The sequence below is a fragment of the Coregonus clupeaformis genome, chromosome 24 (assembly GCF_020615455.1).
Source record: "Coregonus clupeaformis isolate EN_2021a chromosome 24, ASM2061545v1, whole genome shotgun sequence".
NCBI classification, from domain to species: Eukaryota; Metazoa; Chordata; class Actinopteri; order Salmoniformes; family Salmonidae; genus Coregonus; species Coregonus clupeaformis.
Window position 1 is genome coordinate 9,449,033 of NC_059215.1, and position 23,708 is coordinate 9,472,740.

A 23,708-nucleotide genomic window follows, 5' to 3' on the forward strand; every position below is an offset into this window, starting at 1 on the left:
GTGTTGTTATTGGCATTAGAGTGTTTGTAATAAATAGAGTCTTAAGGAGCGGAGTGGGAGCTTTTCTCCTGCCACTGTTTACTCTGCACAGTAATCAAAGCTATTCATGATTACAGAACACAATTGATGTTATTCACACTGGCTCAACCGGTCTTTTAAACAGCAACAATTTTTCATAAGCTGTCAATTTAGGGAATTTACATACTGTAGGTAACAGTTGTGGCGGGTAAATTGGTGGATTCTGACTGGGTACACAGGGAAGTTAATAGAGGGCATTGGCTCGGCATGTGGGAGGACTTCACAAAATGCTATAAGTGTGTTACATGCACATAGCAGGGCAATTACCACACACACAGACACACACATCTTCCAAAGAGGTTTTAACATCCCCTCCACATATTTCTTCAGAGACACACTTCTGTTTTGCTTCTCTCTCTCTCTCTCGCTCTCTCTCTCTCTCTCTCTCTCTCACTTTCTCTTTATCTCTCTCTCTCTTTCTGTCTCTCTCGCTCTGTGAGCTTTTCTCACTCAATTATTTGTGTGAGAGTTACCATGCAACAGTCTCTCCAACAGCAGCCTATTCCAGCAGCATGTCTGTGTGCTGACACACCAGCTCCAGTGCTAGAAGGTGTTACACTTCCAGCTGGGTCTCTCTCTCACTCTCTCTGGGTCTATGTGTGATTCCCATTCTCTCTCACTGTTACCAGACACACATCATTTGAGTCTACTGACTAACCTTCCCCTACTCCTCTCCTCTCTCTCCAGAACCCTGACATCGTGCTCGTCCACTACTTGAATGTGCCGGCCATAGAGGACTGTGGGAAACCATGCGGGCCAATCCTGTGCTCCATCAACACAGACAAGAAGGAATGGGCCAAGTGGACCAAGGAGGAGCTGATTGGCCAGCTCAAGCCCATGTGTGAGTATCTGACCTATCACATTTAGAGCACAGCCTTTTCAAAGCCTTATACATTACAGGTGCAAGCTCTTCTCAAGGGTCTAGCCCTAAGAGCCCCAGACACACAAACAGACTAGCCAGACACTCATGTCTGGGTCTTTAATGCTCAGACCTCTCCTAGCCCTATTAATGTACCCACAGTGGCTATCTTAGACACCTGGCATGGTTACTGACTGTTACTATGTTGTTATTGTGTTCCTGCCCTGCCTGGAGCTGTTTGGTAGACAGGGGTCATCTATCCCCCAGTCACCACGGTGTCCAGCCTAAGAGCACACAGCCCAGCACAGGTGTTGACCTCCCATCCTCCCAGTCAGGCAGCACAAAGCAGAGCAAGCCCAGCACAGTGCAGGGGAGAGCTCTATTCATTAATGCCAGTGTATGGGAGGAAGAGCGTCTGACTCACCAGAAATCCCAGAAATCCTACACACCTCCCCTCTCTTAATTCAATTCCATTTAAATTCAATTCAAAGGGCTTTATTGGCATGGGAAACATGTTTACATTGCCAAAGCAAGTGAAATACATAAACAAAAGTGAAATAAACGATCAGAAATGAACAGTAACCATTACACTAACAAATGTTTCAAAAGAAGAGACATTTCAAATGTTATATTACTGGCTATGTACAGTTTTTAAATGATGTGCAAATAGTACAAAAGGGAAAATAAATCAACATAAATATGGGTTGTATTTACAATGGTGTTTGTTCTTCACTGGTTGCCCTTTTCTTGTGGCAACAGGTCACAAATCTTGCTGCTGTGATGGCACACTGTGGTATTTCACCTAATAGATATGAGAGTTTATCTATATTTGATTTATTTTCAAATTCTGTTTGTGTAATCTGAGGAAAATGTGTCTCTAATGTGGTCATTCATCTGGCAGGAGGTTAGGAAGTGCAGCTCAGTTTCCACCTCATTTTGTGGGCAGTGTGCACATAGCCTGTCTTCTCTCAAGAGCCAGGTCTGCCTACGGCGGCCTCTCTCAATAGCAAGGCAATGCTCACTGAGTCTGTACATAGTCAAAGCTTTTCTTAATATTGGGTCAGTCACAGGGGTCAGGTATTCTGCCACTGTGTACTCTCTGTTTAGGGCCAAATAGCATTCCAGTTTGCTCTGTTCTTTAGCTAATTCTCTCCAATGTGTCAAATAATTATATTTTTGTTTTCTCATGATTTGGTTGGGTCTAATCGTGTTGCTGTCCTGGGGCTATATGGGGTCTGTTTGTGAACAGAGCCCCATGACCAGCTTGCTGAGCGGACTCTTCTCTAAGCTCATCTCTCTGTAGGTAATGGCTTTGTTATGGAAGGTTTGGGAATCGCTTCCTTTTAGGTGGTTGTAGAATTTAATGGCTCTTTTCTGGATTTTGATAATTAGCGGGGTGATCCATGTCTCCGTCAGGGCCAAAAAGTCTGAAGGGCAGCATAGGCTGAGATTAACGCCGCGTTCTTGACCGCAGATCGGCAGTTCCAAATGCTGCCAGAGACCCGGAATTCCACATGGGTTGTGTGCGCAGGGTACACTAAATTACACAGGTTGCAGGCAAAGGGTGGGGAGAGTCTGTAAAGCCTACAGGGAGAGGAGCGAAGAGGTATAGAAAACACACACATAGTTGACAAAGCTACAAAAGAGCAAAATGAGGTCATCTGAAAATAACTAGGTAAGATACTCAAGTGAGAGAGTGGTGTGGAGCCCTCCTCTCTTTCCTTCCTCAAATAACTCTGCAGAACCGTCTTTGTTTTGGCGACGGTCTTAGTGTTCCGACAAAACTGACATGACCGCCGCTTACAGCTGCTGCTGAGAAACCAGGGGAGACTGAAGAACTAACACTAATTGCTAATTGCCTAGCAGACGTGGAGAGCACACCTCCCAGTACTAATTGCTGATTGCCTAGGAGAGGTGAAACCACTCCCCCTCCAATACAGCTACTGATTACCAAAACAAGTCACAAATTGCCCTGCCCCTTGATCCTGGTTGATGTGTCAACAACTATCTGCAAATTATGAGCAGTCAGAAGTTCACACACCAAGTAGGCCACTGGGAAGACAGGCAGCACTTAAGGTAGATGGCCCTAGCTAACAAAAAGACAGTACTAGACCACAACAGATAAAGACAACAAATTATACTTATCACTCCTGGAGATATCAGGAGTCATCTAGCTAAAGAATGAAGCACCATAAAGGGCAATGGGTTCTATAACTGATTCAAGTATTTTTTGCCAGATCCTAATTGGGATGTCGAATTTCATGTTTCTTTTGATGTCGTAGAAGGCCCTTCTTGCCTCTCAGATGGTTCACAGCTTTGTGGAAGTTACCTGTGGTGCTGATGTTTAGGCTGAGGTAGGTATAGTTTTTTGTGTGCTCTAGGGCATGGAATTTGTATTTATGGTCCTGGCAACTGGACCTTTTTTGGAACACCATTATTTTTTATCTTACTGAGATTCACTGTCGGGGCCCATGTCTGACAGAATCTGTGCAGAAGATCTAGGTGCTGCTGTAGGCCCTCCTTGTTTGGAGACAGAAGCACCAGATCATCAGCAAACAGTAGACATTTGACTTCAGATTCTAGTAGGGTGAGGCCGGGTGCTGCAGACTGTTCTAGTGCCCTCGCCAATTCGTTGATATATACACTGAGTGTACAAAACATTAGGAACACCTTCACTGTCCATGACATAGACTGACCAGGTGAATCCAGGTGAAAGCTATGATCCCTTATTGATGTCACTTGTTAAATCCACTTCAATCAGTGTAGATGAAGGGGAGGAGACAGGTTAAAGAAGGATTTTTAAGCCTTGAGACAATTGACACATGGATTGTATATGCATGCCATTCAGAGGGTGAATGGGCAAGACAAAATATTTAAGACAGTGTTTGAGACAGTGTATGAGAGTGTTTGGTAAAATGTCAGGGTTTGTCTGATGATAATAGTCGATCAGGGGCTTCTGAAAATCATTGAGAGAGTTGTTAATGGCCAGACTCCAGGCTGTGTGTGAGAGAGTGTTGGCAGGGCGGTGATGGTGAGTGATGTTCACAGGGCTTATTATTGGTGATGGGACCAGGTAGAGAGTAGTGTGTCAGCAGCTTTCAGATGCTCCGTGAATACAGACCAGCCAGCCAGGCAAGGCCCTAACACACACACTGGCCATGATCACCAGACGCATACGCGCCACTATCATTTTCTCCTTCACTGCTCCTCTGGCAATCAGTTTAAGAGTCACTTGAGCATCCCATCCACCACAGGACAGTACAGGATAGATCAGTACAGGGCAGTACAGGACAGGATAGATCAGTATAGGACAGGATAGATCAGTACAGGGCAGTACAGGACAGGATAGATCAGTACAGGGCAGTACAGGACAGGATAGATCAGTACAGAGCAGTACAGTACAGGATAGATCAATACAGGGCAGTACAGGACAGGATAGATCAGTACAGGACAGTACAGGACAGGATAGATCAGTACAGGGCAGTACAGTACAGGATAGATCAGTACAGGACATGATAGATCAGTACAGGGCAGTACAGTACAGGATAGATCAGTACAGGGCAGTACAGGACAGGATACATCAGTACAGGGCAGTACAGGACAGGATAGATCAGTACAGAGCAGTACAGGACAGGATAGATCAGTACAGGACAGTACAGGAAATGGACAGCTAATAGTGCTGCTGTGAACTACTGTATTCATTATGTCTGGGGCTTCATTTCAATCCCAGCCATTTGCAGTAATGCGTGAAGTCATTAACTTTGGGGAGTTGTTGGGACAATGAGGGCCGAGAAGGGTGAGATGTCTTCTAGCTGACGGGCTACATGAGGCCACATACAGAATGTGTTTCAAATTGCACCCTATTCCCTATATAGTGCACTACTTTTGACCAGGGCCCATGGCCAATTGGGACACAACCACAGAGCAACAAAGCAGCCTCAGCCAACCCCCCCCGACCCCCCCTTCTCTCTCTCTCTTTCTCTCTCTCTCGCCCTCATAGAACAACCAGGATATAAACATTAGCTGTACGGTAGAGCGACAGTGCCACCTAGTGGTGTGGTGATAGAACAGCCTCTCTCCCTGATCATAGGGACATAGAGGGGTACAGGTGAAGTGCACAGCAGCGTTATATTATATTATCTATGTATTATTCAGCTGTGAATAATACAGCAGGCCTTTAAAAACTGTACATTCTCCCCAGAGGAACTCATGTCTTACACAAGCAGCTATGGTTCATCAGCGGATATACGTAGGTGTGTATTACTGTACACAGGAGGGATGGAGTATGAAGTGTAGCACTAAGGATCTCGGAGGGAAAGGAAACTCTTCTACTCCTCTGAAGTTTAACATATAGGCCTAGAGAGGAAGAGGCTGGACAGGGTCCCATTCCCAACCCCCTATCATAGCTACAAACCTTCAGTTTAACTAAGGACTGTGCAAATTAGTAAACTGTGGGAAACTTTGAAGTATGAAAAATTTATGCACTCACTAACTGTAAGTCGTTCTGGATAAGAGCGTCTGCTAAATGACTAAAATGTAAAATGTAAGTATGTTTGATGTTAAGCCATGTATCATGCTGCCATTGATATGCATGTTCGCTTAAGGCTCTGAAATGCATGTAATGTTCACACTTATAGACTGGGTCTCAGAGAGTTCAAACCTTCCTTTTATCTTAGTGCATGAACTCAACATAAACATCAAAAAGGTATTTTCTTGGGAGAGTTGAACTTCTGTGAATTGTCTTCTGTCCCTCTTACTCTAGACCAGGGATCATCAACTAGATTAAGCTGCGGGACAATTTTCTCTTGAGCGGATGGTCAGGGGGCCGGAACATAATTACAAATAATTTGTAGACTGCAAATTGACCGCAAGAAGCCCAAACCGATACAACATTTGACTAAAACATAATAATTTCAAACCTTTCTTACATTTGTATATAATCACATATACACTCCATGACATAGACTGACCAGGTGAATCCAGGTGAAAGCTATGATCCCTTATTGATGTCACTTGTTAAATCCACTTCAATCAGTGTAGATGAAGGGGAGGAGACAGGTTAAAGAAGGATTTTTAAGCCTTGAGACAATTGAGACATGGATTGTGTATGTGTGCCATTCAAAGGGTGAATGGGCAAGACAAAAGATTTAAGTCCCTTTGAACGGGGTATGGTAGTAGGTGCCAGGCGCACCGGTTTGTGTCAAGGGGGTGCAACTCAATATTAGGAAGGTGTTATGCGTGGGAATACCTTAGAACAGATTTCCAAAATTAAAATCAGTTGGAGCTGTTTTGCTGGTGTTCTTACAGTATTTTTATGTCCAACAATAAAAAATAACAAAAATACTCAAACTTTTTTTTGCTCAGAAAGCTTGGGGGGCCAATTAAAATGACCCCGCGGGCTGCCAGTTGGGGAACCCTGCTCTAGACGTGAGTTAGTCAGAGATGAGGGTTGAGGGTTGGGCTGGGGGTCACAGCGTGGGTTCTCTGCTATAAGAGGGCAGATAGGCCAATGAGAAAGCAGCAGACGAGCCAGGCAGCTTGACTCACTCCCCTCCTCTAATGCAGTAAACAGGCAGTAGCCCCGGCCCAGTGATGCTCCAACCCTAGCCCCAGCTATGGAGTCAGCCAGGCCCCGAGCCTGCTGATAGACAAACACACCACCGGCCTCCCTACATCCCTCCCTCTCTCTCCTTCCCTCCCTCCATCCCTCCAGACCCTCCATCCAGGGTTAGGCCAGACCAGACCAGGGCATGGCAGGGCAGGGAAGTGGGTGCATGGCACCCATACCCCAGTCAGTGCCCAGTGGTGCAAAGACAATGTGATGTGATCTGTGTATCCTGAAGACAGGCGCTGCTCATCAGGCCGCATCCCTTACATGCGTGGCCGCTCCAGATGATGACACAGGAATTAGCTGGTTGTGATGGTGGTAGTGATGCAGGGTGGCGTGCCGCAGGACGGAACAGAACCTTGTGGCGTGGCTGTCAGAGCACAGCGGAGGTTTAAACACAACCCTGAGTAAGGAGGGAAGACAGGCGGATATGTCACACACACACACACACACACACACGCACACATATACACACACAAACAGCTCAGACCCCCGAGGGTGAGACCAAACCAGGCAGGAGAGCTTTTACTGAGCTATGACAAACCTTGGCAGACTGGCACGGTGCATCATTCAGTGCCATAGTGAGGCAGGATTGTTTGGACTAGTGGGAGTGGGGGTATATAGTGGATGTAAGCTGTCACTTTGAGGTCTGTCAAAGCTCTGAGTCAGCTCTCTACTGTAGCTCTGCTCTGGCTTTGTCACGAAGGGGGACCAGTGTCAGGACACCTCACATGACAACAGCCTCTTATCCCCATATTACTAATGCCTGCATCATCATAACAGATGTGTTACTGAGATGCCAAACAGTTATGAGGTCAGACAGGTCATTTGAATATGTATCTAATTCACAGAGAAAGAGTAAAACAACAGATACATACATCATTTTTCTTTAAAAAAATCTGTGCCTTCATTACTTATGTCAAAAGGTTAGCTGGTCCTCATTAAAGTCCCGTAGATCAATTCATTACTCCTTTTTGTTTACAAAGCCCTACTACACAAGCTTCCAATTTACCCAACTTTGTTGCTAACGTATAAAAGAATGAGATACCAAACCCCGTTCACAGGGTTGGTTAACTCTTCAGATTCCTCGGGTCTGCACGGAATTAGGTAAATCTGCTTTTAGTTTTCACGCTCCATATTTTTGGAATCACTTACAAACTTCATTACATTTGGATTCCCTGGTGCCACTAGGGCAGTTTAAAACCCTGATGATAAATGAGTTCACGAGGTGTGCAATTGTTTTGAGTGATTGATTTAATAACTTGTTTATGATGGCTGTGATGTTAGAGATGTTCTAATGTAATGTACCTGTTCGTTAACTTTATGGTCTCAGGGCACCATTGAAAATGAGACCCTGGTCTCAATTGGGCTCCCATGATTAAATAAAAGTTAATAATATTACAGTTATGTGTATTGTCTTTGCCATTCTTAATCTGAGCTCATGTAGCCAGGTGTCATTAAAAAAAATGCGCCCCCTTCCCAACGTTACACATATTTTCACATGACCCTCCCCTTGTACTATAAAATAAATTGCACACCCTCCCCCCTCATAGAATTAACTCAAAATAATGTTTTCGACCACAAATACTATATTTATAAATGTGGATATCGACTTTGCCACTTCAGCATGCTTTTGTGGCACAGTTGATGCCACGCAGAGCTACCGGCTGCAGACAATGATCATCTAGGGGGAAATCAGATTTTCAACATTTTGATGCCATATTTAAAATTATATAAAATATATGCAATGAATTTTCCACCAATAGGTTTCTGTGCTAATGCACCACACAACCAATAAACAAAGCATACCAACTTCAGGCACTTCAATATAATGGTTTGTATTTTAAACACCACAATAAATAGAATGTGTAAATCTGGACAAACAGAAAATACATCCCTCCCTACCCAGTATCGAAGCCTTGGCTTGACAATCTCCGAATGTCATTACACTTTTTGGTGTTTTGTAACAGAATGGAAAGAGTTTTGTAACTCTTTCCATTCATCAAATGGCCTCTGCACAGTTTGGATTGATTGATTGATTTTATTTGTCAGTTTAAAAAAAATACATATATACACAAAGTACAAAGATTTTTAAAGGTGACTGGGATTACAAAATAGTCGGGGACTTATTTCCATTGCGGTCCCTGATTTTGACATAAATACCGCGGACTGACACCTTGCTCCTGGACATGCTAAACACCTTCTACGCCCACTTTGAGGAAAACATAGTGCCGCCGACGCGGCCCACTGCGGCTCACGAGGACAGTGAGCTCTCCTTCTCTGTGGCCGACGTGAGTAAGTCATTGAAGCATGTTAACCCTCGCAAGGCTGCCTGTACAGAGGGCGTCCCTAGCCTGGTCCTCAGAGCATTTGCAGACCAGCTGACCGTGATTGTTTACCTACATATTCAATCTCTCCATATCCCAGTCTGTTGTCCCCACTTGCTTCAACACGTCCACCATTTTTCCTGTACCCAAGAAAGTGAAGGTAACTGATCTAAATGATTATTGCCCAGTAGCACTCACTTCTGTCATCATGAAGTGCTTTGAGAGGTTAGTTAAGGAACATATCACCTCCACCTTACACGACACCTTAGACCCATTACAATTTGCATATCACCCCAACAGATCCACGGATGATGCAATCACCATCACACTAAACACTGCCCTATCCCATCTGGACAAGAGGAATAACAATGTAAGAATGATGTTCATCAACTACAGCTCAGCCTTCAACACTATAGTGCCCTCCAAGCTCATCACTAAACTCGGGCCCTGGGTTTGAACCCCGCCCTGTGCAACTGGGTCCTGGACTTCTTGACGGGCTGAACCCGGGTGGGGAAGGTAGGCAACAACACCTCCGCTACGCTGATCCTCAACACGGGTGCCCCACAAGAGTGCGTGCTCAGCCCCTTCCTGTACTCCTTGTTAACCCATGACTGCGTGGCCACACAAGTCTCCAACTCAATCATCAAGTTTGCAGCCGACACAACAGTGGTAGGCCTGATTACCAACAACGACGAGACAGCCTACAGAGAGGAGGTGAGGGCTCTGGTGGAGTATTGCCAGGAATATAACCTCAACAAAACAAAGGAGCTGATTGTGGACTACAGGAAACAGCAGAGGGAGCACGCTCCCATCCACATCGACGGGCAACAGTGGATAGGGTGAAAAGCTTCAAGTTCCTCGGCGTGCCCATTACTGACAAACTGAAATGGTCCATCCACACAGACAGTGTGGTGAAGAAGGCGCAACAGTGCCTCTTCAACCTCCGGAGGCTGAAGAAATTTGGCATGGCCCCTAAGACCCTCACAAACTTCTACAGATATACCATTGAGAGCATCCTGTCGGGCTGTATCACCGCCTGGTACGGCAACTGCACTGTCCGCAACCGCAAGGCTCTCCAGAGGGTGGTGCAGTCAGCCCAACGCATCACCGGGGGCAAACTGCCTGTCCTCCAGGAAATCTACAGCACACGGTGTCACAGGAAGGCCAAAAATATCATCAAGGACCTCAGCCACCCAAGCCACGGCCTGTTCACCCCGCTTCTAGAATAGGTGCATCAAAGCTGGGACCGAGAGACTGAAAAACAGCTTCTATCTCCAGGCCATCAGACTGGTAGATAGTCACCACTACCCGGCCTCTGGCCAGTACCCTGCCCTGAACTTTAGTCACTGTTACTAGCCAGCTACCACCAGGGACTCTACCCTGCACCTTATAGACTGCTGTCCTATGTACATAGTCATTGAACACTAGTCAATTTAATAATGTTTACATACTGTTTTACCCACTTCATATGCATATACTTTATTCTAGTCATGGATCATCCTATATAACTACTGCTGTACACACCTTTCCTATTCATATACTTTTCATAATGTCAATACACACCATCATATACATATATTCCGGACTCTGACATTGCTCATTCTAATATTTCTAAATATCTTAATTCCTTTCTTTTTTATTTTGGGGATTTTGTGTATTGTTTTTGTATTGTTAGGTATTGCTGCACTGTTGGAGCTAGGAACATAAGCATTTCGCTACACCCGTGATAACATCTGCATAATGTGTACGCAACCAATCAAATTTTATTTGACATATACAATTACATAGATACAGACACATTAGAGAGATAAAGACAAAAAAATGCTTGAATTCCAGATGAGTATGTAGGAGTTTAAGTACAATTCATACAAGCTTGTTTTAGCTGGTCTGTAGCTTATTCTTTAGATGTGTGAGGCTGCTGTTGAACTATGATGTGCAGGCATAATCAAAGTGACACTGGACTAGCGCACTTGCCAGAATCTTTAGGGTGTTTATAGCTAGGTTTCCATCCATTTGGCGACAGATTTTCATGCATATATTCAAAAATCTTCATAAAAACAATATGCGCATTTTCCATCAGATTGACTTGTTGCGGATAAAACTCTGTGCATAGAAATGTAGTGCACATAAACATAACTGTTGCGGTTATATTCCCATGTACTTATAAAAAAGACAAGTTAAATGGGTTTCCATCGCATTTTCAACTCTACTGATGGTTTTCTCACCAAATTATTTTTGCTTTATATAGCGTGTGCCCACTCTGGTATTGGGCGCTGTTGGCTAGTGTCAGGTTCGATGTGTATGCGGCGAGTGAAGTCAAGCGCAGGACACAGAGATACTAGCAGACTTACTTTACTATTAGTAAAGAACAAAACAAAACCTCCGAACCAGGAGGGAAAAACACCATACACGTAATATGAAATACAGCAATGCCGATACCGCCTAGACACAAAACAATAACACACAAATACCAAACGTGAGACAAGGGTAATTATAGGATATACAATCAAACATAATAGACAACAGGTGTAACTACTCGAGACAAACACCGAAACATCGATCGGCAGTAGCTAGTACTCCGGGGACGACGAACGCCGAAGCCTGCCCGAGCAGCCTCGGCAGAATCCGTGACAGTACCCCCCCTTGACGCGCGGCTCCAGCCGTGCGCCGACCCCGGGGACGGCCAGGAGGACGCACCGTTCCTCCGGACCGTACCCCTCCCACTCCACGAGATACTGCAGACCCCACATCCGACGTCTCGAATCCACGATGGAACGGACTGAGTACGCCGGAGCCCCCTCGATGTCCAGTGGGGGGCGGAGGAGCCTCTCGTATCTCATTCTCCTGGAGTGGACCAGCTACCACCGGCCTGAGGAGAGACACATGGAACGAGGGGTTAATGCGGTAATTTATGGGCAGTTGTAACCTATAACATACCTCGTTCAATCTCCTCAGGACTTTAAATGGCCCCACAAACCACCGACCCAGCTTCCGGCAGGGCAGGCGAAGGGGCAGGTTTCGAGCCGAGAGCCAGACTCGATCTCCAGGTGCATAAACTGGACCCTCACTGCGGTGGCGATCGGCGCTCGCCTTATGCCTACTGATAGCCCGCTGCAGATGGACATGCGCAGCGTTCCATGTCTCCTCCGAGCGCCGAAACCACTCATTCACCGCAGGAGCCTCGATCTGGCTCTGATGCCAGGACCGGCTGATACCCTAACACACACTGAAAAGGAGTAAGATTAGTGGAGGAGTGGCGAAGTGAGTTTTGGGCTATCTCTGCCCAGGGGATATACCCCGACCACTCCTCCTGCCGGTCCTGGCAATAGGACCTCAGAAACCTACCCACATCCTGGTTTACTCTCTCCACCTGCCCATTACTCTCAGGGTGAAAACCCGAGGTAAGGCTAATCGAGACCCCCAAACGTTCCATAAATGCCCTCCAGACTCTAGAGGTGAACTGGGGACCCCGATCACACACTATATCCTCAGGCACCCCGTAGTGCCGGAAGAAGTGTAAACAGGGCCTCAGCAGTTTGTAGAGCAGTAGGGAGACCTGGCATGGGAATGAGACGGCAGGCCTTAGAAAACCGATCCACAACGACCAAAATAGTGGTATTCCCCTGGGAGGGGGGAAGGTCCGTGACAAAGTCCACCGATAGGTGAGACCACGGCCGTTGTGGAACGGGTAGAGGTTGTAACTTCCCCCTGGGCAGGTGTCTAGGCGCCTTACACTGAGCGCACACCGAACAGGAAGAAACGTAAACCCTCACGTCCTTTGCCAAGGTGGACCACCAGTACTTCCCGCTAAGGCAGTGCACCGTTCGACCTATACCCGGATGACCTGAGGATGGTGACGTGTGAGCCCAATATATCAGTCGATCACGGATCTTGAGCGGCACGTACTTCCGCCCCTCTGGACACTCAGGAGGAGTAGGGTCTGTACGTAACGCCTGCTCAACCTCCGCATCGACCTCCCACACCACCGGTGCCACCAGACAAGACTCCGGAAGTATGGGAGTGGGCTCAATGGACCTCTCCTCTGTGTCATATTGCCGGGACAGGGCGTCTGCCTTCACGTTCTGTGACCCTGGTATATACGTGAGCTTAAATACAAACCGGGCAAGAAACATGGCCCACCTAGCCTGACGAGGGTTCAGTCTCCTCGCTGCCCGGATGTACTCCAGGTTACGATGGTCAGTCAGAATGAGGAAAGGGTGTTTAGCCCCCTCAAGCCAATGCCTCCACACCTTTAGGGCTTGAACCACCGCTAGCAGCTCCCTGTCCCCCACGTCATAATTTCGTTCCGCCGGACTGAGCTTCTTAGAATAAAAAGGCACAGGGACAGAGTTTAGGAGGCGTGCCCGAGCGTTGAGACAGTACAGCACCAATCCCCGCCTCGGACGCATCCACCTCCACTTGGAATGCCAAAGAGGGGTCCGGATGTGCCAGCACCGGAACCGAGGTGAACAGGTCCTTCAGATGTCTAAACGCCCTGTCCGCCTCAGCCGACCACTGCAAACGCACCGGGCCCCCCTTTAGCAGGGAGGTGATGGGAGCTGCTACCTGTCCAAAACCCCGGATAAACCTCCGGTAGTAATTGGCAAAACCCAAAAACCGCTGCACCTCCTTAACCGTGGTGGGAGTCTGCCAATTACGCACGGCTGAAACGCGGTCAATCTCCATCTCCACCCATGACGCGGACAACCGATGTCCCAGGAAGGAGATGGACTCCTGGAAAAACAGGCATTTCTCCGCCTTCACATACAAGTCATGCTCCAACAGCCTACCCAACACCCGACGCACCAGGGACACATGCTCGGCTCGTGTAGCGGAGTATATTAGAATGTCATCAATATACACCACTACACCCTGTCCATGCAAATCCCGGAAAATCTCGTCCACAAATGATTGGAAGACTGAAGGAGCATTCATTAACCCGTAGGGCATGACGAGATACTCAGTGACCCGAGGTGGTACTAAATGCTGTTTTCCATTCATCTCCCTCCCTAATGCGCACCAGGTTGTAAGCACTCCTGAGATCCAATTTTGTGAAGAATCGTGCCCCGTGTAATGACTCCGTCATACTCGCAATCAGAGGGAGAGGATAACTGTATTTAATGGTCATCTGATTGAGACCACGGTAATCAATACACGGGCGCAAACCCCCATCCTTCTTCTTCACAAACAAGAAACTCGAGGACGCAGGAGAAGTGGATGGCCGTATGTATCCCTGTCCCAGAGTTTCGGTGACGTATGTCTCCATAGCCGCCGTCTCCTCTTGAGACAGAGGATACACATGACTACGCGGAAGTGCAGCGCCAGCCTGGAGGTCTATCGCACAATCCCCCTGTCTATGAGGTGGTAATTGAGTCGCCCTCTTCTTACTGAAGACGAGTGCCAAATCTGTATACTCAGGAGGAATGTGCAGTGCGGGCATTTGGTTCGGACTTTCCACCGTTGTTGCCCCTACGGAAACACCTATACACCGCCCGACACACTGATCAGACCATTCCCTGAGAGCCCTCTGTTGCCATGAAATGTTGGGGTCATGAGATATTAACCAGGGAAGCCCCAACACCACGGGAAACGCAGGAGAGTCAAATACAACTGTATAATCTCCTCATGACCCCCCTGCGTCTTCATCTTAAGTGGCGCTGTGACCTCCCTAATCAATCCTGACCCCAAAGGGCGGCTATCTAGGGCATGGATAGGGAAGGGCACATCAACTGGGATGAGGGGAATCCCTAACTTATAACAGAAACTGTGATCAATAAAATTCCCAGCTGCGCCTGAATCTACTAGCGCCTTATGCTGGGAGTGAGAAGAAACCTCGGGAAACACAACTTGGATACACATGTGGACAACAGAGAGCTCTGGGTGAGTTGGGCGCTTACTCACCTGGAATGACTCATCAGTGCGTGGCATGCTGCCTCGATCCCTAGGAGACCCTCCCCAGCACCGAACCGCAGTGTGTCCTCTGCGGCCACAGTTGGTGCAGGGGACGGCCTCTCTCCTGGTCTCTCTCCTCCTCTCTCTAGCACCCCCGAGCTCCATAGGGCTCGGCTCTGAGGTGCTGGGGGATGGAATGGACGGCCCCAGCTCCAGACGTCCGCGGGTAGCCAACAGGGTATCCAGACGAATCAACATGTCCACCAGCTGATCGAAACTTAGGTTGGTGTCCCCGCAGGCCAACTCTCGGCGAACGTCCTCCCGTAGGCTGCACCTATAGTGGTCGATGAGTTCCCTCTCATTCCATCCCGCATTGGCCGCCAGAGTCCGGAAATCCAGTGCGAATTCCTGCGCGCTCCTCTTCCCCTGTCTGAGGTGGAACAGACGCTCCCCCACCGCTTTCCCCTTAGGGGGATGATCGAAAACCACCCTGAAGCGGCGGGAGAACTCCGCATAACTGACTGTAGCGGCGTCTATTCCCCTCCACTCGGCGTTGGCCCACTCCAGTGCCTTGCCGGACAGACAGGAGATGAGGGCGGAAACGCTCTCGTATCCCGAGGGCGCCGGGTGAATGGTTGCCAGGTAGAGTTCTACTTGGAGCAGGAAATCCTGACACCCGGCCGCGGTGCCATCATAAGCCCTCGGGAGCGAGAGCCGAATCCCACTGGACTCCGGAGATGGAACGATGGGTATGGCTGAGGGTGGTGGTATTGTTGGAGGAGGTGTGGGCAAACCTCCTCTCTCCCATCGGCTCAAGGTGTTCATAACATATTGCATGGTGGTGCCCAGTTTCTGGATCATGGCGTCTTGGTTGCTTACACGCTCCTCCAATGATTCCGTTGGCACCGCTGATCCTGCTGACTCCATGGTGAGGTGTGTTATTCTGTCAGGTTCGATGTGTATGCGGCGAGTGAAGTCAAGCGCAGGACACAGAGATACTAGCAGACTTACTTTACTAATAGTAAAGAACAAAACAAAACCTCCGAACCAGGAGGGAAAAACACCATCCACGTAATATGAAATACAGCAATGCCGATACCGCCTAGACACAAAACAATAACACACAAATACCAAACGTGAGACAAGGGTAATTATAGGATATACAATCAAACATAATAGACAACAGGTGTAACTACTCAAGACAAAACAAGACAAACACCGAAACTTCGATCGGCAGTAGCTAGTAGTACTCCGGGGACGACGAACGCCGAAGCCTGCCCGAGCAAGGAGGAGGAGCAGCCTCGGCAGAATTCGTGACAGCTAGAGCACACGTATAGCCTACATGATGAGATTAATATGGACAAAAAAGCGAGATTATTTTAATTGTCAAACGGCAGACAAGCATCGATGATCATGTCACCAGAATAAGACCCTCGATACTTATCGGAATGGAGCATCAAGCTCATCACCTTGCACTTTTACCATCCTGTGAAGTTCATAACATATTTCATCTGTAGCCTAATAAACTGCATGCTTTCCCGACAAGTCGTGGGAGGACCACACAACATGTAATCGCGACTCCCAAGTTTACTTCAATATTATGGTTATTATATAAATATTTGCACATAAAAGAGTTTCCACCGACATTTCTCGCATAATTCATTTTACCGACACAAAAAGATCCCACCTTGTCTAGCGTATTTTGTTTTGTCAACGTTTGTAAAATTTACCGAAAAATGTTCTCTTTCCATCAGGCCTGTCATTACATTTTTTATCTGATATGCATTTTACTCGCCTAACATTTTTGGATGGAAACCTAGTTATTGTCAAGCCATTTTGTTTTGGAGGAACGCATGCCTACAGGATACTTTTGAAGTAGCCTAATCAGATTAAAACATTGTGACTGGTTGTGTGCCATATATAAAAGGTAATACATTTTAAAAGTTAAATGATAAATATTTAGCCTATATTGATGAGTTAGGTTCTAGATGCGCGAAGCATGTTAAACTTTCCTGAATAACTGGGCCTGCCGGGAGCATATGTGGTCACATTATTATAGGACGATTTGGGAGAATGATGATTTGCAACAGACGGCGCATCTCAGTATCAGAAGTAAAAATACAGCCAGACTGGCCTGCTAACTAATCCAAATGGAATTAAACATTCAAATTACAGGTATTTTGGCCGTTATTCGAATGACATTTTCACTGCAGCCTAGAGTATAATTTTGTACACACTTGAAAACAATAATTCAATTATTCATTGCATTGTGATGTTGTAGGCTAGGTAGGATAATTGTATTGTCCTTAAACAAGATCAATGGAGGAGTGATTCGTTAGCATTGAAGTGAAAGCACCCTGATTAGCCTTCTGCTTGTCTCTGTCTCTGTCTGGAGCAGCGTTCTAATTTCTCTCTCTCTCTCTTGTCTCTGTCTCTGTCTGGAGCAGCGTTCTAATTTCTCTCTCTCTCTCTCTCTCTCTCTCTCTCTCTCTCTCTCTCTCTCTCTCTCTCACACACACGCATTTACTAACTCTCTCCCTCCCTCTCTTCTGCCTATTTAACTGAGGCAGGTAGCCAGGCGTGTGAACCCATATTAGAGCTGCCTTGATTTTGTTTGATATTCTAAATGTGCTCCACTTCAGAAGTATTACCATATTTTTTGTTTTCTGGTTGAGAGCGGGTGGAGTGGCAGCAGCAGCAGTAGCAGCAGTAACTGTGATATTATAGGCCTTATGCTTGTGTTAGCAGCATCACTATCATCCTGATGAGAAGAGGAGTCTTCTGCCAAGCCTGAGCTAGGGAAGCAGTGAGAGCTATTAGGAGGTGCCAGCGAAGTGTGACTGGAGCAGGCCATCCAGAAAAGCTACCAGAAAGGCAGCCAGCCAGGCAGGCAGGCAGGAGTGGAGTTGTGAAGGAGAATTACTCTCTTCTCTCTCCTTCCTTGGCTGCAGCTAGCAGGGCAGCTAGACTGTGTTCCCCTCTAGTGGTTTCCCCATCACAGCCCGAGCAGAGGCAGAGGTAGAGGCAGCACTGGGGGGAATGTCACCTTCATAAGCACTCAGAGCAGGAGCAGAGGGAAATACAATGACACAGAAAAGCCAGCAGGTTTACTCCATGCTGCTTCTGTGCTTGGCTACTTCAGGAAGTAGTGTTGTACAGTACAGTAGGTGGGGCAACGCAGGGAAAGAGATAAGACATTGCTCAGTAATTCGGCGTTGCCCAAGCACACTGTGGTGTGAAGTGGGATAGGTGGGGATGGTATGTTACAGGGTGCAAGTAAGGGGTGTAGAAGTGATAGGATTCAGTACGGTGAATGGGTGAGTCATTAATGTACAGTGTAGTAAGGAGATGTTTGGGTTGACAGAGGAAGCAGTAATTGGATGTATGGGTGGGTTAGTAGTGTACAGTGTGTGGTGGTGATGGGGAGTGGGCTGGCATGGTTGGTGGTGAGGGGCTGTATTAAATATAGTAGTGTACAGTGTGGTGGAATGCAGTGAAGATGGTGGTGGTGGGAAGGGGGGCTGGCGTGGCTGGCTGGTGGTAGTGGCTGTCTGGCTGACGTCTGTGTCTCCTCCTCTCTCCCGGCAGTTCATGGCATCAAGTGGACTTGTAGCAACGGGAACAGCAGCTCTGGCTTCTCAGTGGAGCAGCTGGTGCAGCAGATTCTGGACAGCCACCAAACCAAGCCACCTCCCCGGACCCACAACTGCCTCTGCACGGGCACCCTGGGTAAGGGGGAGGGGATAGGGGGTAGATAGGGGGCAGGAGGATAGGGGGTGAGAGAGAAAGGGGTAGGAGAAGTCAAAGGAGAGAAGGCAGGGAGAAGGAGAAGAGGTTGAGCTCATACATCATGCTCAGAGTGAATGTGAAAGTCTCAGGGTCATGGCTCTCTTGTTTTGGATTGACAAAAGTTCAAGTAGTATCAAAAGGCACACCAAACAATCAAACAATTACTTCAATTACAATTCATTGGATAATTACATGTGTTTCCAGGTGATTTGTTTAGGTACAAAAGCACAGGCAGTATTCTTATTGTTATTGTCCGCATTCTGATGAGCTGTTGTAACAAATCATTCACAGCCTTCCCTCAGATTTAGTTTGTGTCACCAAGATTCACTGTACCATTCTACATTCTTTCTAGATGATTGATGACTTCTGCTGTATCTAATGCTATCTCTTAGTAACCTCTCCTTCCTCCCTCTAACAGGTGCAGGGAGCAGCGTGCACCACAAGTGCAACAGCGCCAAACACCGCATCATCTCCCCCAAGGTGGACCCCCGTGGAGGCTACAGCAGTGGTCACTCTGAGGTCCAGAACAACGACGTGTCCGAGGGCAAGACCGAGCACAGCAGCCATGGAGGAGGGGGAGGGGGAGGAGGGAAGAGCTCAGGGGGAGGAGGGGGCAGCGCCAGAGAGAAACGCAACGGCAAGGTCCACAAGCCTGTTCTCCTGCACCAGAACAGCACAGAGGTGTCCTCTACCAACCAGGTGGAGGTCCCTGACACCACCCAGAACTCCCCCGTGTCCATCAGCAGCGGCCTGAACAGCGACCCAGACATGGCTGACAGTCCTGTGGTGACGGGCATGGGCCACGTAGCCTCCGTCATGTCCGGCCTGTCCCAGAGTGTCTTCATGTCCGAGGTGACCGGAGACCCAGTCTACAGCATGTCCCCCACAGGGGGCCCCAACGCCCACCTCATGGGCCCCGACGCAGCCTCCCAGGGCCTGGTGCTGTCCGGTGTGGTGGCAGACAGCCACAAGTTTGCCTTCCCTGGCGGAGGAGCTGGGGACGTTCCCGGGGGGACGGGGGGAGCAGACGGGCTGTCCATGCTGTCTGCAGCCGGGGTGTCTGAGGAGCTGGTCCTGTCCAGCAGTCTGGATGCCGGAGGCATGAAGATACCTGAGACCACCATGAACTTCGACCCTGACTGCTTCCTCAACAACCCCAAGCAGGGCCAAACCTATGGGGGCAGCAGGCTGAAGGGGGACGGCAGCTCCTCCTCCTCCTCCTCTTCCTCCAACGGCACCAATGGCAGCATGCAGCGCTCTCCCTCCATGTCAGACTCTGGATACAGCTTCAACTCTGCTCTGGTGAAGAACATCAAGACGGAGGACATGTCCTTCGAGCAGCAGCTGGCCACAGAGCAGGGTTACCAGGTGGGGGCGGTGGTGAGCTGTGGAGGAGGTGTGTCTGGTTCCTCTGGGGCTGGTTCAGCACAGGGCTCCCTCAGCCTGACCCCTGCAGGCTCTCTGCTGCCCTCTGGAGGAGGCCTGAGCCCCAGCACCACCCTGGAGCAGATGGACTTCAGCGCCATCGATGCCAAGCAGGACTACTCGTCCGGGGCTGGGTCAGTGGGCTATGGCCAGGCTATGAACAGCCCCCACCTCTCACACCAGAGCCACTCGCCCAGCTTCTTCCTCCAGGACACTCAGCAGGCCGGCCAGGCCCAGCAGGGCAGGTCCTCCATGGGCCAGAAGACTCATCTGATGGAGCACAACTCCCACGACTCCACAGCCTACATGAGCCTGCAGGTGGTCAAGACGGACTCCCCTGGCAGCAACGGCCACCTCCACCACCACCACCAGAGCCACCAGGGCCAGCACAGGGCCAACTGCAATGGGGGCTCCCCCACCGAGGGGCCAGGGCAGGGGCCTGGGTCTCTCCAGCTCCTGCAGTACCAGGGGGGCTTCCCTGGGCTGGGACCAGAGCATGAGGAGGTAGTGGGTCTGGAGCAGCCAGGCAGCGTGAGCTCAGGCCAGGCCGGGGGAACAGAGAACGGAGAGGGTCTACTGAAGCCTGGGGATCACCTCCAGGCCTGTGGAGGAGGCAACCTAGAGGGAGGAGGGGCAGAGCACTACCTCCAGCAGGCCAATGACGGAGGAGGAAGTCAGGGAGGTGGAGGAGGAGGGGAAGGAGTGGCCATGCGCAACGGAAATGGCGTCAACAATGACGGCAGCAACCGCTCCCAGCAGCAGCAGCAGCAGCTGCAGCCCCTCCTCCAGGGGGCTGGGATGGTCCAGGGCCTCTACAACACTGTGGGCCCCCACCAGGGCCTGGGCGGAGCGGGCTCCAATGGGGTAGCAGGAGGGGGAGGCATGGAAATCAGCCTTGACCACTTCGACATTTCCTTCGGGAACCAGTTCTCTGACCTTATCAATGACTTCATCTCTGTGGATGGTAGTGGAGCCAACATGACGGCCGGAGGAGCCCTCTACACACACCAGCTGGTGGGCAACCACGGCTCAGACGGCCAGGCCACGCCTAGCGGAGCTCCCCAGCAGGACCAGGAGGACGGAGGGGTAGGAGGGGCCCGGGGGGCAGGATACAGCCCCTCAGAGCTTTGTCTCCAGCCCTGCTGCAGCCCCCAGTCTCTGGGTGGAGGGTCCGGGGCTGGGGGTGCAGGGGTGGAGCCAGGCTCCCTGGCCTACATGCATGTGGCGGAGGTTGTGTGTGCAGCCGTGGCCCAGGGGGCTCTGGGTATGCTGCAGGCCACTGGGAGACTCTTCATCGTCACTGACTACTCCCCCGAGTGGTCCTACCCTGAGGTGAGCCTCCACCACACTCTTAGTGCATGATCTCCCCCTTTAACTATCATTATACTCCAATTTAATTACTAAATAGTTTTATAGTTTCATTTTAGTCAAACATACATATCAACATATTTTGAATTAACTGCAATATCACTGTTCAACCACCGGTTGGTTGGCAGCTCAATAATGTAATGTACAGAGAGAGTAAGTCTGTGTAACGTCAATGACACTGTTCAACCACAAGATGGCGACCACTTTGGTCAGTCAGAAAAATGACTGTAATATCACTGTCCAACCACAGGATGGCATCCCAGTCAAATATACCACAGAGACAATACAAGTCTGTGTAATGTCAATGACACTGTTCACCCACGAGACGGCAGCCCTTTCACTAGATTCCAGGCAGCTTGAGGATACATCACTGTGTTCATGTTATTCATACTGCTCTCCCCTAGATGGCAGCATGACATTAAATAGTAGCCAAAATCACACTCGCTCCCTCATATCTAGTATAGATTCAGTTTATCCATTTCCCGCTCTGTGAGTCTGTGTGTTTATCTGTTCCAGGGAGGAGTGAAGGTGCTCATCACTGGTCCATGGCAGGAGACCAGCTCTAACTACAGCTGCCTGTTTGACCAGGTCGCTGTCCCTGCCTCTCTCATCCAGCCCGGGGTGCTGCGCTGCTACTGCCCAGGTAAGACTGGCCTCACTGGCCTGGCCTGCCACACCTTCTATATCCTTCCACTAGGGTTGACTCAAAACACTGTCTATTTATCAGGGATATCAGTAGTTTTCTTTTAGACTTGGCCTATTTTTTGGTTCCTGGAGATCAGCATATATTACATGAAGGTTCCTCAGTTGAGATTGTGTCTCACTGGCCACTGAGATGTTTTAAGAAGAAGAGTATAATGTTCCTAGGAGGTCTACAGGGGTTTAGGGTCAGGAGTGTTGGAGTTGTAGCAGTTATCAGTGAAGCGTCTGACTCGGACTCCCTCTGTCTGTCTCTCTCCACAGCTCATGACACTGGGCTGGTGACGCTGCAGGTGACAGCCAGTAACCAGATAATCTCTAACTCTGTGGTGTTTGAGTACAAGGCCCGTGCCCTGCCCTCACTGCCTTCCTCACAACACGACTGGCTCTCACTGGACGGTAAGAGACAGTCTCTATCTATCTGCCTCTGACCCTTTCTCTTTCTCTGCCTCTCTCTCTCTCTCTCTCTCTCTCTCCAGTTATTTTTTATTGTTTTCTAATGTCAGGAAATGTCAGAATCAATAGTTGCAGTGAATCAACTGTAGTAGGAACTCAGTTAATCATGGGTTTGATTTGGACTAGGACCATGAAGAGCACCAGTCCTTGTGCTGTGTCTTTCAGAGGATGCTATTGTGTCCTGATCGACATGTCAGGATCAATATCTAATAGCTGTATTGAATCACCTTCATTAGAAACTTAGTTGATCCTGGACTTCTATGACATACATGAGTGTATGTTGCTGGGCACGCATGGAAACTGTGATTGGCTGCACAATGAAGATTAGGACCCAAGGGCTTTGCAGCAGGAAATCTTGTGAATGAGTATATTTAGACTGCAATGGTAGGGAGAGATAGAGTAAGGCACTGCAGGGATGCTTATCTCTGTGTTCTTGTTGGTAGTCAAAAGTAGGTGTGTATACCAGTATGTGTGTGTGCGTTCCCAGTATGTGTGTGTGCTTTCCCAGTGTGTGTGTGTGGAGCCGAGCTCCACAGTCACACACTTACTGCAGTGTCAACACGACTGTGCGTTGACAGGATAAAGTAGGGCATTGCGAGGAGAGGGGAGGACTGGAGCGGGCGAGAGGGCTGACGGGACAGCTGCATTGCAGACGGCCCTTGAGGGAGTGGGAGTGAGTAATCAGGAGTTGCCGGCTCCCGGGCAGGCGTGGCACGGTGGAACCAGTGTATCCCTCCGCCATTCATTCATATGGTACACTCACACTACTCTCTCTCTCTGTCTCACTGGCACATTCACAGGACCAGTTTAGGAGGGGCTAAGCTAAGGAGCTGAAGGAAAGCACCTGTTAACCCATTCACCTCTCCCGCTCAGTGCAGTGATATTGGCTTGGTATTGGTATTGGTATTGGCTTGTGGTTGCATTTTTATGGTTATTTTGCCTTGTGGTTTCATTTGGAATCATTGCATTTGCCATGTATAGTAAGCATTTACTATATGTATTTTTTTCACTCTGTTCATGTCCAAAGATGACAGGTTTACTGCTGGCTTTTCAGATGTATGCCTATGTTGTCTAATACTTGTCCTGATGACACTCATAAATACTACATGGTGTTTACAAGTTGATCCTGCTACACTGAACACAAATATAAACGCAACATGTAAAGTGCTGGTCCCATGTTTCATGAGCTGAAATAAAAGATCCCAGA

General features: G+C 48.7%; 1 protein-coding gene across 4 annotated transcripts in view; it reads left to right on the forward strand.

The window, feature by feature from the left end:
- The window catches only part of LOC121538500 (calmodulin-binding transcription activator 1-like), a 543,809-nt gene that overhangs the window by 485,503 nt on the left and 34,598 nt on the right, over window positions 1–23,708 (forward strand). For all 4 annotated transcript variants that reach the window (XM_045207028.1, XM_045207029.1, XM_045207030.1 and 1 more), the window contains exons 7-11: window positions 766–919; window positions 18,353–18,493; window positions 18,972–21,310; window positions 21,863–21,989; window positions 22,310–22,444. In XM_045207028.1, the coding sequence (XP_045062963.1) occupies window positions 766–919; window positions 18,353–18,493; window positions 18,972–21,310; window positions 21,863–21,989; window positions 22,310–22,444 (2,896 nt within the window). The remainder of the gene's footprint in view (window positions 1–765; window positions 920–18,352; window positions 18,494–18,971; window positions 21,311–21,862; window positions 21,990–22,309; window positions 22,445–23,708) is intronic.